This window comes from Sinohyriopsis cumingii, chromosome 12, assembly GCF_028554795.1.
Source record: "Sinohyriopsis cumingii isolate HCF-2022 chromosome 12, ASM2855479v2, whole genome shotgun sequence".
Classification (NCBI taxonomy): Eukaryota; Metazoa; Mollusca; class Bivalvia; order Unionida; family Unionidae; genus Sinohyriopsis; species Sinohyriopsis cumingii.
The window spans coordinates 78,036,875-78,053,403 of NC_142972.1; the positions used below are offsets into that span (position 1 = coordinate 78,036,875).

The 16,529-nt window shown below is 37.0% G+C and overlaps 1 protein-coding gene across 4 annotated transcripts in view; it reads left to right on the forward strand.

Annotated features, from left to right (window-relative positions):
- Window positions 1–16,529, forward strand: part of LOC149786792 (receptor-type tyrosine-protein phosphatase H-like) — a 103,853-nt gene that overhangs the window by 50,343 nt on the left and 36,981 nt on the right. For all 4 annotated transcript variants that reach the window (XM_089977291.1, XM_089977292.1, XM_089977293.1 and 1 more), the window contains 6 exons: window positions 2,023–2,304; window positions 3,828–4,112; window positions 4,564–4,857; window positions 12,841–13,125; window positions 13,997–14,278; window positions 15,007–15,282. In XM_089977291.1, the coding sequence (XP_089833417.1) occupies window positions 2,023–2,304; window positions 3,828–4,112; window positions 4,564–4,857; window positions 12,841–13,125; window positions 13,997–14,278; window positions 15,007–15,282 (1,704 nt within the window). The remainder of the gene's footprint in view (window positions 1–2,022; window positions 2,305–3,827; window positions 4,113–4,563; window positions 4,858–12,840; window positions 13,126–13,996; window positions 14,279–15,006; window positions 15,283–16,529) is intronic.

Here is a 16,529-nt window from a genome sequence, read left to right on the forward strand (position 1 = left end):
ACGAGACTTGAGAAACTGTTGGAGCTTCATGTGCATCTGGAATATGCCAGGCGCATATTAAATGAACTGGCCGCGGAAGCCATTGTCGAGGAGGGAAGGATAAGAGAGGAGGAAAGAAGAAACAAAGAAGAAGAAGAAAGAAGATATAAAGAGGAAAGAAGAAACAAAGAAGAGGAGGAGGAAAAGGAGAGAAGAAATTTCAAAATCCCAGAGAGTGAAAATTGGGATTCTGAAGCAACATATCCTGCCTCTGCTCTCTCCCCTCAAAAGGTAAAAAGTAACTGGGGGATAAGATGTGTATGTGGCGCCAGGCCTGGAAGGTGCCACCATTAACCAGGTGCCCATGAAGTTCCAAACAAAACAGCCCTTTTCAGGGCTACCCAATACTCTAGAAAAGAAATAACTATTAATTTGCCAATGTATGTAGGTAGAGTAGTGTGAAAATAAACACTAACTCTTTATTAATAGTGGAAGTGTATGTGTTTGTGTGTTTGTAAGAGCTAAGGTATGTTGGTGTGAATAGTAGATTATGGGTTTCTTAGCAAATGTGGAGAGTATAGTTAGGGTTATATTATATGAAATGAGAAAAGTGGGATGTTTTCCTTCACGTTCGCGCGATGTTCGGTCATCATCTAGGTAAGATCCATTTTATGTTTTAGGGGATGTTTTCCTTCACGTTCGCGCTTTTCGTATAAGAACCCACAGTATTCGTCGTTCAAACCATTCTGCAAAGAATACAAAGAAGATGGCGTCAAACCAAATGGACAAATTACAAACCTTGCAAGACGTTTTAGACAACTTAGGAATAATGGAACAGATGCTATTAAGACTGGTTGAAGACCATTATTCCTATAGTCCCCATCGTGTAAAGATGGAAATTAACAATTTAAGGAAAGCAAAGGACAAGATTAGTGGTGTAATGAAAGAGATCAAGGAGGAGAAGGAGGATGAAGAGGAAAAGATAAGAATAAGAACATGGAACGAAAAAATTGAAAAAGAAGAGGAAAATGAGAAGAGGAAGAAAGAAGAAGAGGAGGAAGAGAAGAAAGAAGAGAAGGAGAAAAAAAAAAAGAAGAGAAAGAGTGTTGGAGATAAAATAAGAAGTTGGTGGAGGAAAAGAAGAAATTAAAAGCAGAAGAAGAAGAAAACCCAAAGGCCCTTTTCAGGGCCAGCCATATTTCTCGAAAAGAGATAGCCTTTCCATTGCCTACCCCTTTTTTAAAAAAATTTTTTTTTAAAATTTAAAAAAAATCCCATGTTAAATTCCCCTTGTCCGTAGAGTGACCCACGATTTATTGCCATGTTCAATTCCCTTGTACGTAGAGTGACCCACGATTTATTCCCATGTTAATTCCCCTTGTACGTAGATTGACCCACCATTTTTCTCCATGTTAAATTTCCATTGTACGTAGATTGACCCAAGGGTGTTTTTAATGCTAATTCCCATTGTACGTAGAGTGCCCCCCTTCACTACTACGTTGTTTTTGGAAGCACTTTAAATAAAAGTGATTTGGACACATGTATACTGTTTTGCATGTTAAATTAACACACTTGTGTAAGGTTGTACATTCGTTGCATAGCTCTAAAGACTAGCACATGATTTCATTTGAATCAGTACATTTATTTACACTCCAGGCCCTGTTATATGGAAAATATTTAAGCATTTACACCGAAAACACTTCCCTTTCAATTATGTCGTTGCAGAGGCCCAATAGACAAAAGTATATTAGAAAAGATTCAATATAATTTTCTAATATTCTGACATCTCCCAACATCAAACAAACGAAACGGGTTATAAATTCTGCCACTACCTGCTCTCGAAAGAAGCAAGTTGCAATGGCAAAATTTGTAAAGTATCTGATTTTTAAAACGTCAAATCCTCTATCTAGAATTTAACTTTGTCGAAATGCAAATTAATAATCCGTTTGAAATAGTAAGGTATTTGTTATGCTTCTAATGTCTGCTTACAGATGAATCCGTTGCGAAAGACCTTTTAGTTTTATTTTCCGCACATATTTGCAGTGCCAAATGCTCCGAACTGTTCACATGTATCAGCTGTTAATACCTCGACACTTCAAGTCAATTGGTACAAAGACTCTGTTGGAGGTGGGACTGATTTTGTTATTCATTTGAATGGCGGTATATACAACTTTACAGTTTCCAATGAGAGTGCCTGCTCTACCTCTTCTATGTGTAGCTACACCATTGACGGATTGGTGCCTGCATCACAACATGACATCAGGATATTGGCATCCACATATGGAGTTCTGAATAACGACGCGTGTTTACTATTTGGAATAACAAGTGCGTATATCTTACATTAATATAAACAATATTATATTTTGCGCTTTGCCTTTTATAAACGTAAGTAATATTACTCTGTAGCTAATTACAATTAACGGTAAGTTACTGCAATTACTGTGTTTGTCATTATCAGATTTTTTAATTGATAGCTATACATCAGCTATCATGATTTCATAGCATACACCTTAAAATTCATGGGTTTTACACAGTACACGAAACAAATATTTAGATAAACATGTAACAACCAAGCATTTGTCCTAAATACACCTGCGATTTTGTTCGTGTTTAGATGCATTTGTAATTAACTATAGCAACACAGAGGTTGATGGAATTTTCAGAATCAATAGTTCTGAGACGTTCTGACCTCTCTGAGGAAAGACATGTAACTGATTAAAATCAATATGTTTTTGTATTTTGAACATATTTTAAAAGGGAGTGTCATAACAATTTATATATTCATCATCTATGTTAACCAAATTCGTTACTTTTGATACCCCTGTGAACAATACATAGTCTTGTTTGATGCAGTCGGATAGACAAATGCTTCTAGATTATGTTATCGAGCATTAGATGATGACGTAACCTTCCAGTTATCTGTTTGTTTGAAGACATATTTTTGCCAATAAGATCACACACATGTATATATGGCAAAGGAATGTAGTTCGCCTCCATCATAAATAATTAATTAAAGAGCATGCAGGCAAGAATTCCGTAGAAAGTAAAGAAGAGACGCACATACATGTAATGAAATTACAGCAACGAAGGAAGGATAAAGTATGGAGAGATAGTTTATGTGTGGTCCGGTAAGTAAAATTTAAATTGTAATCATAATCGATCACAAAATCATATCCCTATAAACAGGTACAATATCATACATGTCAATATGATAAAAAGCATGTTTCAGACAAAAATGTTTACAGAATCCTATTGTTCACATACATAACTTATAATTAAATTCATTGACCATTCAGAAAATTTTATTTTTGATATTTTTTGACTGGTGTTGCCACTTTAGATAATTTAAATTTTGGAATGTCTCGTTGTGGAAGTTGGGAACGAGAGATTAGCACAGCACACGCACGGTTCAGTAATGTTTCTGTTCTTTGATTCGTTTTCTTTCTTTTGTCTAGGTGTGTAGGTTGCGAACTCAGCACTTTGCGGCTGATAGCAAACTCATTTGGAACATAATATCTTACTTATGCAATATGGAAACACGAATTAAATATTTGTTTCGAACGCCAGTTAGCAGATCAGACACGAAATAATAAATAGATCTGTAATAAAAACTATAACAGAGCAAATGATTTTCTTACGTTTGCATTAAACGTTTTTCGTGCTACGTTTAGATCGTGAATGTTAGTAAACTTAAACTTAATATTATGTTTGTATTTTAATCAAAGAGACTTATGACAAAACAATCTGATTGCTAAATGAACCATGTTGGTGAAAGCATACATAATCCATGTTTAACTTATGTCAGTAGCACGGCAAGATTTTAATCCAAGACGATATTTTGTATTTAGTGCCAGAAGCGCCAATATGTTTGAACGTGACATCGCTTAGTCCCACAGCTCTACAAGTGTACTGGCGGGTAAACTATACTGGAGGTGCAACATACTTCCTTATCACCCACGATGGCTCTGCACGTTACACCAATGTATCGAGAGAGATTGCTTGCTCGCCGATCTCAACATTGTGTAATTACAATATCACAGATCTACAGCCTGGCAAAACGTATGACATACAGATATTTACCTCTGCTTATGGTGTTCAGAATAGCCACTCATGTTCACTATTAGGAACCACTAGTAAGTGTACTTTTGCATTATCCATTTAAAGTTTTAGATGAAATTCCTTCCAATGTGACGGCAAAAGGGTTATAAGAACGATGTAAGTGAAAGACAGTTAACACACATGTTCCGATTAAATGTTCTAAGAAGTACTTAGAAACGTATGGCACGACTTTGGAAAGATATTAGATTTATCAATGAATAAAACTTGTGCTAAGCAATGTTTCATACCGTTAAAGATATAAATATAACACATTAACTTGTTTATTTTTTGCTTCCAGGTTTAAATATGATAACCATTTAATCATGGCTAACACACATTAAATCGTATTTTCCTCACCAACTTATATATATTACAAACCAAGAATGGACTGGTGGCATATTTATAAAAGCACTTGGCCTACGAAATTAAATTATAATCTTCATCAGTACAAAAGTGCTTATCACTGATATAATATGTCTATAACAGTGCCAAACAATCCAGATTGTTACCAGTTGAAAACATTGAGTACATCAGCTCTTCAAGTCTTCTGGAGAATAAACGTTACGGGTGGTGCAACAGAGTTCCAAATCAAAGTAGGAGTTCAAAATGAAACTGTATCGATGACTGCTATTTGTAACGCCTCCTCCTCCTCCTCCTCGTTCTACTTTTGTGAATACAATGTCACAGGATTACATCCAGGTTCGGTGTATGATATTGCAATTTTTGCCTCTACAAATGGCACACAGAATGACAAGTTCTGTTCCTTGCATGGAACTACAAGTAAGTATTGTACGTATTAGATCAATAATGTTAGTAAATTTAAACTTAATATTACTTAAGGAAACTTACTACGTTTATATGGCATCTTACTAAATTTATATACCATTACCTGGGATCATTTTTTAGGCATGGATTTAGCGAAGAACGTGAAGATTTTCAAAATCCACACTGAAATGCCGAAGAACTAATTCTGATTAATTTTCGTTTCATTGATAATCATTTCCATTTTCATTTATCAATAGACGGACAGATGATCTAGCGCTAATTTTACAAAAGAAAAGGAATTTCATATACGCAGAGCAAGACTGTACGATATACGCTACTGTGTTCATAGAATGCAATAAAAGTAATATCATTCATTTTCTCTGTGAAGCTCTCTTTGAACATTTTCATTCGCTGAAATTCGTTACTATATATTATGAATGGAAATATTCTTGAGGCGCGTGTGGTGATTCATTCAAAATGTTTGATTTTTGAAACACTGATAATTTGACGAACATAATAATAATTCAAACATCAAGTGGCTTCATACTTATGTTCATGTTTAAAATAGGAGAAAAAACGCAATTTCTGGGCCAGTCAAGAATGAACAAACTGATTACAACAGACATTCACTGCCTGAGATAGAATGGTTAATCTGCTTCCCAAGTATTGTTCCGTTTCATTTTGCAAGTGTCTCTTGTTCCTAATCATAGGATGATATAAATATAGCAAACCTTTTAGTCATATTGGAAAGTTAGTTATTTTCTTCAGTGTTAAAGTCTGAAGATTTGCGCGATAGTATGTATTTTCAAGATGGCATCGATTTATAAAATGTGATAGATTTAATGAAAACAATGCTTGATTGATTGAAATGACAAACATACTAGAGAATGCTTACACAACGTTTTAAGAACGCCTGAAACAAAGTACTATTTTTAAATCTATAGTTTACAATTGTGGGATCAAACTTGAAGCATTAATGCAATACAATGATAGTGTTAGGTCGTAGAAACAAATCTTGACTTTTGCTGGATTTTAATTAGTTTCTATAAAAGTAATAGGGGTCACCCTACGGACAAGAGGACTTCTATGTTAAACTGGGGGAGGGTTGTATCATAGGGACAATGGAAATTTAACATGGAAATTTAAGGTAGGAATGTATAGGGAAAATGGATTGGGCCTGTCTACGGAAAATGGGAATAACCATTACAAAATACCCTGTGCCTGTTTACGATCAAAGGGTAGTTGAACAGTGGTTGGGCCTGTCAACGGACAAGAAGAACGGAACATGGATACGTCATAGCCTCTGGTAACATTGTAGTCAGGGGCTGACTGCAATCGGGCAAAACATGGACAGCGTGGGAAAAACAGGACGCTTGGCGGGACGGGTAAAATCAACTAATTCAGCAGTGAACCTATACGAATAATAAATGCTTGGCGTGGCGGGATATATAACTTAATGGAACGCTTACGCTTGGCGGAGCGAGGCTTAGATAAAGCTTCTTGATAGGAATATCACACAAATATATATTTATGAACATAAACCTATCATACAGAAAATAAACTAAAAAAAATTTAGGCAAGAGAGAGCACATATCCTTTCGAGACAATCGATTAAAATCTATTATGTATAAAAAAAACGACTAAAATGTTTTGTACAATGACAAGTACGATTTCAAGTAATTCTTTTTGACAAACTTAGGTTCCAATGGTCTGGTACACAAGGTTTTGCCATCACGCCTGGCTTCGATCTTGGATACTGTATATTGCTTAAACTCGAACGCTTTGGCAGTGACGGCTCTGTTGATGGCTTCGTTGCTGACGATACCAACAAGTAAAATTTTGTGTAACTGTCCTGGGAACAGATGATCTTCGATCTTGGACCGGAGTTCAGCGGAAATGGTCCATGTTTTCACTTCCACACATCGTATCGGATACATGGCGGTTGTTCTGCACAAAGTGTGACTAATGTCATTTACCACATTAGATTGCACTTCCATGCGTAGCACGTAGAGTCTGGCTACATGGATGATGGTTTTGTAATAGCTGGCATGAGGCAGCAAATGAAAAACGGAACTGCCGAGATTCAGTCTCAGTCCCAGGCGCTACGTTTAGCAAATACTTTTCTTGTAACCATTTGTCCTATGTAAATGATCCTTCAGTCTAAACTACGTCCTTGCAGGATTTGTTTTTCGACGGTCGTTAAAACCACAATGTGAGGATGTTCATCGGCTGTCAGGACTCTGCCGTTAAACATGTCTGGTTTCCATACCACACAAGCATCTGGATGAGTGTCTTTTGGCCTCCTTTCCGTACGTCAAGATATTTTCCAGGTACGCTTTGTAAGGGTAAGTATTCATACTGCTGCTGACTAGTTTGTTATTCAAGTTTAAATTCGCTTCGTAGAACAATGAATGCATTAAATTGATGAAGTCAGCTACTCTAGCATCGGCTCCCGGAGTGGCGTAGACCGTTTGATCACTTTCACTTTCAGTTATAAGTAACTGATTGTTAGATCGATGTAATCTCCAGACTGTCCACACGTTCTCCGCTCCACACCAACAAAGGCTGCTTTAGCAGATCTTGCAGAGAAGAACTCGGAGAAGGAGTGGTCACTGTGGAGGTTAAGGCTGTGTTGAAGGGTATGATGGTCACTTCTGTTTTTTGTCGATGACTTGCGAAGCGTTGATCTGAGAATCAAAAATGGGAGGATATCATTTTAACGTACTTTGTCTTTTTTACACGATGTTTACCCTCTCTTCGGGCTCTTCGATCGAGAATGTTTTCGATGTCGTACACTTCGTCTTTTTTTTGTCACTTGTTGGAACTCGGGCAAGTATAATTTTCCTTTTAACACTACTCCGTTCACGTCTTCCAATTTATGGGCGACAGGATGACGACCACGCACTCGTTAAGTGACAAACAACAATTCGGTTTTCCAGTTGAGTAAGTAACCTTTGCCGAAAGTAAGTTTGGTTTTGTCAATGCGCCGTTGATCTCCCGTCGTCAACACTCCACCTTTCTTGAGGACAGCCACAGTCGGGGACATACCAAACATGCATTCAAAGATGGCCACTTCGTTGTAGGGAGTCACTTCTTGGGGGCACATCCAATATTCCTGTGGTAAGACGTTAAAGTGTTCTGATGCGTACAATATTTCCACATGCATTCTTTCAAGGTGCGTTGAAAACATTCCACGATCTGGCTTTGTTTTCTTGATTCTCAGTGGTAAACAATGGATGTTGTTTCAGATTCGGTGCGTTTGTCGTTTTGTCATCGTATAGGGTGATGACCACATTGTTTCAACATCTGTGCTCGATTTGGAAGCCAATGGCACAACCCAGGTAAATTTACAGAAGATGTTGAAGAAACAAAACAAATGTTTGTATGAAAAAAGAGACATCGGCTAAATCTGCTTGCCATTGATGATCAATGCCCTCCACTAAGGTGCGATTTCTGGAAACTTTTCGTCGAATGGGTTTGTGCAAGGTGTACGTGGCTTGTCCTTGTAACTATCGTTGCACTTGAGGTAAACGGCCACGTTTGAGTCGGGTTTTGGCAGCACAATAAAACTTCTGAACTCCTCCGTAACCCGAAGGATGGGATAGATCGTAGTAAATGCTGGCTAACATATTGTCCATCAGAATGTTATTAAATAAGTAACCAACTCATCACTGATGTTACTTTGGATGGGGTGAAGGGTTGGTTTGGAAATGGCTTTACGTGTCCTACGTAGAGGGTAGTAGTGGTGGTAGTGATGGTAATATGATGGCTTTGGTCTTTCTTTTTCACTTCTGGATTCCCTTCCTTCATTTTGTCTTCTGTAGCAGGAGCAGTGGACATCATCTTTTTAACCCAAGCTTTGAGTTTTTCTCGTTGGGGTGTGGGAGATGGGTTCGACCAGGACGCTAAAATCTTACTGGGGATGGGAGCTGCAGACGGTATTTGAAGGACTTCTCGTGCCTCTTCTTCCTCAGGCATCCGTGGTCACTGGGGGTGGATGGGGATGGAATTATCAACAAAGTCTTAAAATCAATGAGAAACGGTCGAGCTGTTTCTTCTAAAGATTTCTGATGAAAATGATGCAGTCGTTGCAACAGCTGACCATACCTGTGCAATGTTTCTGACAAATCGCTCCGTTCCAATAATGATTGAAAATCTGGGACATTTTGAACAAATGAGGATTGTGAGGCCAATGCAGGGTCCGTTGCTTTGCCAAGAATATTATAAAATCAAAGGTTTGTAAGGCGCTAAAGTCAGTTTTCGTCCTTCAATCGGATTCCAAAGGTCACGTCTGAGACGTTTTGACCCCTCAGCATTGTTCCTAATACTCCTTTAAGCAAGGGTCATAACAATATTGGCAAAAGTCCTCCTTTTCTTTTTCTTTTCTGAGGACTTTTCTTTTTTGAGAATGTGAACTGATCGTGATACCACTGCTCTTTTCTTCTGGATGCGTTGGGGTCAGTTAGTAACTTTCTCTTGGGGATGACTTTGGGACCATAGTGATCTCATTTTAAGAGGGAGAAAATGATGACACCTCCAAGAGAAACTCTACATCCAGGTTTCAAAATGATTTGTTTTTTGGTTAGAGTGCCGATGCGAGGATCTGCCATCTGCCAGTTGCGTATAGGGTACTTTATTTCTGTCAAAAATCGTTTGGCTTGATGGGGAATTGAATGATGAATTGTAGTAACTAACATGCTGTCACCGTAAACCATAGTAAGTCTTCTCTGTTATTGGCTTCTAAGACACGAGCACGTATTTGTGGATGTTTTCGCGACTGATATCATACAAGGCACGAATCAATTTGACAGAAATGTCATATTGACGATGTGTGAAACAGACCAAAATTATCTGAACATTTTATAGACTTATTCGAGTCAACTGGGAGTTGTACACGACAGGCCCTCCATCTTGACACCTGTGATGAAACAGATGAGTACGAAATCGCAAATAATCGGGGGTAAATAGGCGTGAGGGTATTGAGTGGCATCCTCGTGCGCATGAATCATCCAAGGTGTTCCTAACTGTTTGGCTAACACATGCACTTGCGAAATTATCTCTAGGACTTTTAAACAAGGCCGCGTAATGAGGATTGAGGCTGATAATGCGATGGGCTTTACGTTGTTGAAACCAATTTTGGATGATGTAAATGACACTGGCATTACGATGATGCCCTTTGCATGTACACTACGGTTTAATTTCTTCTTCGTCTTCCTCTAGCATGTCGTCGAAGATGGTCAGATGTGTTTGACTTGGGTCAGACACGATCCCGTTGCCTTCGTCATGAATGCCTTCCACAAGCACGATGGAATCACCTCGACGTTCTCGCAGGAGACTGTATGCCGATTGCCACTCTTTGTAACACCACACGATACGTTGAGGTGGGTGGTCGATCAAATCTGGTTTTGCCTGAACCTTCTCGGTCCAGACACTAACATGTTAAAGTGATGTCGAAGATACAAGGCCTCTCAACTAGCCTGATCTAAGGTTTCGTCAATGACTTTGAAAGTGGAGGAAGAGGGAGCAGAGACAGAAGAGGTAGCCATAGTGGAGGGAATGTCACTTTTTAAACGAAGACAGGCAAGACAAGAGTTTTTATACTTTTTTCAGGACACGTTTATTGCAGGTTAAAATGGAACATGAAAGAAATACATCAAGGCCAACGGGTTATGTTAAACGATAAGCTAGACATCGAACCAGTAAAGTGGGATATTAATAAGTCAAAGTACAACATTTGTGGTGACGAAAGTATGGTTCCCTAGGAACAGTGTGTCATGTTCTTAGAGTCTCTACACTTGTCACAGTCACACAGGGGTTCTCCACGCTTCAGAATCATTAATCCTGAATGGTTTCTATTTGAAAGGATTGATCTTCCTGGTTTGGCAATGGTAGGCACAATGAACTCTCGGTCTTGGACGTTTTCCTTTTTTATATATAGTACAATATTGGCATATCCGAATGGTAAAGTTAAGTGTTTTGGAAGCATCACTGTCTTTTGGTACACGATTTGGTACAGTGTTTCCAAACGTCAACTGTTCTATCTCCCTTGTCGTTATATCACCGTGAAAGGCTCTAAAACTTGGCGGAGCGGCACATATCACTTTATATAACGCCTGGCGGTGCTGTCTGAAGAGAGTCCTCATCTAAGATCCAAAGGTAAGACAAAGTTTGAGGAAGAGAAGAAGATCCGTGAGATCCCCTCTATGTCAGCTAAATGGTATTAACATAAAAACGAAAGGCCCTTTTCATGGCCACTGCATCGCCTCGAAAAGATCAAAGTTCTTGCCTGAAGAAAAAAAAATAGTCGATTTTTATATAATTGATTCACTCGACTGTCTCTAAAAGAGATATATATTTTCTCTTGCCTAAAAATTGTTTAGTCGATTTTTTCTTATGATAAATTTATGTTCATAAATCTGTTTGTGTGATATATTCAATTAAGAAGGTTCATCTATGTCCCGACCCGCCATGAGTAAGCGTTCTATCAAGTTCTTTGTCCCGCCCCGCCAAGTGTTATTACTCGTTTAGTTTTATTGCTGAACTATCTGAGCTTACCCGTCCCGCCAAGCGTTCCAGGGTTTTCCGTTGTCCATGTTTGGCCGATTGAGGCCAGCCCATCGCTACATTGTTGCCAGTGTCCATGACGTCATCCTATTTCATTCCTCTTGTCGGTTGATAGGACCAACCTCTGTTGAACTCCCCCTCGTTCGTAGACAGGCACATGGTATTTTCTAATTGTAAACCCCATTGTCCGTAGACAGACCCAATCCATTGTCCCTATACATTCCTATGTTAAATTCTCATGTTAAATACCCATTGTACTTAGGGTAAAAGCCCCCTAGTTTAACATAGAAGTCCCCTTGTCCGTAGGATAACCGCTATTACTACCTTCTATTTCTGGTAAAATCATTCAGAGAACCTATAGATAGTCGGGGAACAGTCATTGGATGTATATATTTAATTACTACGGTTGTATTGTTCATTCATGGAATGTTTGATTTTGTTATTTTTTATTTTTTGTTTGTAGTTTTAATACATTATTTGCTTATTACGACCATACATTCTCTAAGAACAACATTATTAGCCAACATTCGCATCAGTGAGCTTAGCAGTTGGAAATATTCCTCAGTTGTTCTCATAAAAACTCGCCAGCGCCAATACGTTCTGACTGACCAGAGAGCTGAACCGTTTAAACAAATCGGCATTTACGTATCGAATCAATTCGCATCCACAGTAACATTAACATTTTGTAACATTTTGTTTATATCTGGTCTAAATGTGTGGATCTGTAAAGTCCGATTTCAATTCAAGAGGTGCGTAGGTAAATTGTTCTGCATCCTAAAGATAGTAGAATCCTGGAAAGGCGACATTGATCCTCTGTATGCATATTTCCACACTCTTGCTGCCTATTGGTAAATAAATATGTAGTCATGTGTCTAGGAAAGGGGAGATAACTTTTCACACGCAAATGACTTTTGATTACCATATTTCGCGGCAGCGTTCTTTTATAAACTTGTAGCATTCCTTTTGGTAGCTAATTTTAATCCACAGTACATGATCGTACTTAGCATCGGCTTGTTGGACAATTCCTTTCCTGAGTTTGAAATATTGGATCTGCAGCATAAATATGATTTTGGTTATTATAATAATTTTAATTGATATAATTATCCAAATCATTATGTAAAAAAGCATAATATCTTTGCTTAATAGCACCAGTATTGTCATAGCGTTTGTATTATTTTATAATTCAGTTATTTTCTCAGATGATATATCTACTAATCGTAGATGACACCAGGTTATCTGGAAAATATCTCAGATACATACTAATTTGTATTGTACTAAGGGATCATTTCAAATATATATCTATACTTACGTTGTACTTCTCTATTATTCTTTCATTTTACTATTACAACCAAGAGCGAACTATTTGTCTTAGATTACACATGTATTACCTTACGTAACTGATTAGATGTCTTATAAGCCCTTTCTTATCTTCAGTGCCAGAAGCACCTACGTGTTTGAACGTAACAACGCTCAGTCCTACCGTATTGCAAATTCAATGGCAGATACCCTATAGAGGAGGTGCAACATACTTCCACATTAGCCACAATGGTTCTGCAAGTAACATCAACATTTCGAGGAATAGTGCTTGTTCATCGTCCACAACTATATGTAGCGTCAATGTCACAGCACTTGGACCTGGCGAAAGATATAGCATAGCAGTTTCAGCCTTTGCATATAGCATTCAGAATAATCAATCCTGTTCAATGCTTGGAACAACAAGTGAGTGAAATAAAAGTTGATTTAAGATATAAGCATCTTATGTGATTACAATGTGATTGATATACAGTGAGCACGCGAATTTAGAACAATAATAAACCGACAAACTTTGATCTTTATCGGCAGCTGAATGTTTTATTAAGATCAAAATCTGAAATCAAAATGGGATCAATTTTTTATATATGCGAATTGATCAAGGGGTGATGCATAGGTAACAGCCACCTTAGGTAGCTGCAGCTTTGCGCATTTGAACCCTGGGTCAAAATATAGTATGCCTCTACAAATGGAATGCAGAATAGCCAGTCGTGTGACTTAAATGGGACTACACATTCAACATTTAAATGGGACTCGAAAGTCATTCATTTTAGGTTTAGCATATAGTTTCATATTATAGCGAGTTCGAAGAGATTTATCAAAACATTATTTTCATACTTAATATCAATATTTTTGTATGCATCCTTGCTAAAACTGATTGGACACTTGTATTCTTTTTCATACTGCTGTCATACGACAAAAGTTTAAAGGTTGACCGGTATTGCTAAACTCTATTGATGAAAACATGATTTTACACACATGTCCTTTCAAACAAAATATTAATTTGGACCTATTGCTTTGTGATATGGAAACATTTTAGTATTTGACCGATGACAATTCCCCTTCAGTTCTCTCGGCAAATATGCATTGAAGTGGCGGATTGGGCTTAATTTAGGTTCTAACTTTATGAAGAAGAAAGCTTCTTAGCGGCTTCACATAATTCCCAGAATATGTAAATAAAATGGTGATTACTTTATGCTGCTAGGTTTAGATAACAGAGCGAACAGGTCTAAAAGGAAATTTATGTTGTCAAATTGTACTTTCCTTGTACATTTTGCAGTGCCAAATCCGCCAAACTGTTCACATGTAGCGGCTGTTAATGCATCGGCTCTTCAAGTCCATTGGTACAAATACACCTGTGGAGGGGGAACTGATTTTGTGTTGAAGTTTGACGACATCGTGTACAACTATACGGTGTCAAATGAGACAGCCTGTTCTTCCTCTTCCTATTGCAGCTACACAATTAATGGATTGGCGCCTGGATCCGAACATGATATAAAGATTTTTGCCTCCTCGTATGGAATTCTGAATAATATGGCGTGTTCTCTTTTTGGAATAACAAGTGCGTATCTATTATATTAATTTATATCATAATATTGTTTGCTTTCTGCATTTTTGTTTGCATAGAAGTATTTTTATTATACAATTTAATTCTCTATTATGGCCAATTTACAATGAGTTACTATTATTTATTGGATCTGTAATTAGGAGTTGTGAGTATATTATTATGATTATACAATCCTAGTAAATGGATATCTTTAAGGTAGGGTATTTATTTTATATCTGTTTTGTTGTTTTTAATTTGTGTTTGAGTAGCCGTTTATTTCGTTGTGTTTTATAAATTTCGCAGATTACCTTCGTACGCTTAACAATCAGAAAACGAGCGATGATTGCTAAACAAAATGGCAGTAGATTATTGAGAGGTATAAAAACCAAAGCCATTTTGAGAAGTAGCTTAGATTCCTCTAAAATAATATATCCAATGTCCTGATAAAGCGAATTCAATTAGAGAAAGATTACCAAACAATTGAAGAGCAGCTAAAATGAATTCATGATGCGTGGTCTATGCGAATATATACATTATTTCTTTACTGCTGTTGAAGGATGCAACATGCGTTTCTCGTGAGCAAAATTAAATTTAAAACCTTCACAGTAAAAACACAAGTCAACAAACAAGACTATTCATATAAAAAGTAACGAAATGAAAACAATAATTATATAACTAATGTATAATAATATATAATATCCCAGTTTGTTTCAATTTTATTTCGATTGTAATATTTTTGTCAGTGCCAAATCAACCAACGTGTCTCAATGCCACTGCAGTAAATACATCAGCCATACGAGTGTTTTGGCAGAAACCTGAAGGGGCAACGCACTTTCAGATTAAATTAGATACAAATGATACAGATGCCAATGTCTCCAGCAAAATTGACTGTTTGTCGTCTTCTTTATGCAGCCGTATTATCAACAACGTCACACCTGGTTCCAGGCATGTATTTAAAATTTTCGCTTCATCAAGAGATGTACAGAATGTTCAAAGCTGCTCTATATTGGGAACAGCAGGTATGTTATTTGTTTAGCATGTTCCCTTGTCTTACGTTTTGAATGACATTAGCTAACTAATTTCTACGCTAAATATGAATAGATTGTCTAATGCAATCAAAAGTTGTTTGAGTATGTATATTAACAATAAAAACAAAGAATACAAAACAACAAAATAACACAATACGTCAACTTGGTTCTCTGGTTAAGGAGATATGGCTTTTTCATCATCCAGTATTCACACCCTACTTAATAATGGTCTTCTATCAACAGTTACCGACCGGTTTTTCTTATGACGTTGTACTCGTTATCTATATGGAAAAGCAAAACTACTATTTTATGCAAAACTAGTTTTGTTACAAGAATCTTGCGATTTTAGTTAGCAAATAAACTTTACACCATTCATTGTTTAATAGCCCATCAGTTTAATATAGAGAAAGGTGAAACATTAAAGAGCATATAACATTGGTGCATTTATTTGATTGCTTAAATATCATCCACAGATAAAATGGATTTTAGAAAAATAATCTAGTTTTCATACACTGAGATAATAAAAGTTGATTCAGTATTAAATATAAAACCATTGAATCCTGATACAAAACAAACTTGCCTTCAAATTCTGCTCATTTAAATTATTCAGAAACTTTGTATTTATCAATGTCTAATATTACGGTATCGGTCAAACCCTTATATGCTAATTAGTGTCTATAAAGTGTACACTAACTATATAGCGATTTAATTATTGTCAAAGCTGTACTTGTTTCTGTAATATTTTGAGGATTGAACTAGTATTTCTTGGAGACACAATTTTGTGAAGCAAAGAAATAATACTACACTTATTTGCGCTAAACGTAGTAGGTGTTTTGTATTGATCCTCCTATCATCTATAAAATAAATTGGGCAAAATACTGTACAATGAAGTTCAGCAAAGGTTACCTTGGGCCAGTCCAGGATTTGAGAAGGTACCAAATTCTACAAGTGCGACATGTGAGATTGCCAGTTTTAAATCACAAGGGCGATTAACCTCATATTTTAAGGAACATATTTTATCAACGGCCCTTTCGAATTTGATACTACCTGTTGAACATTGTTTAAATGTGCCTGTTGTCTTTAATTCAGTGAATATTTGCTTCAAATTCAGTGTAGCCCTTTAGTAGTCACATTGTCTATCCATCGATAAACATACAGGCTCTCCAACCAAGTTTGAACATTTTTGATTTCGCAAGATAAATGTACACATGTACTTGAAATCGTTGGATTTTAAGCAA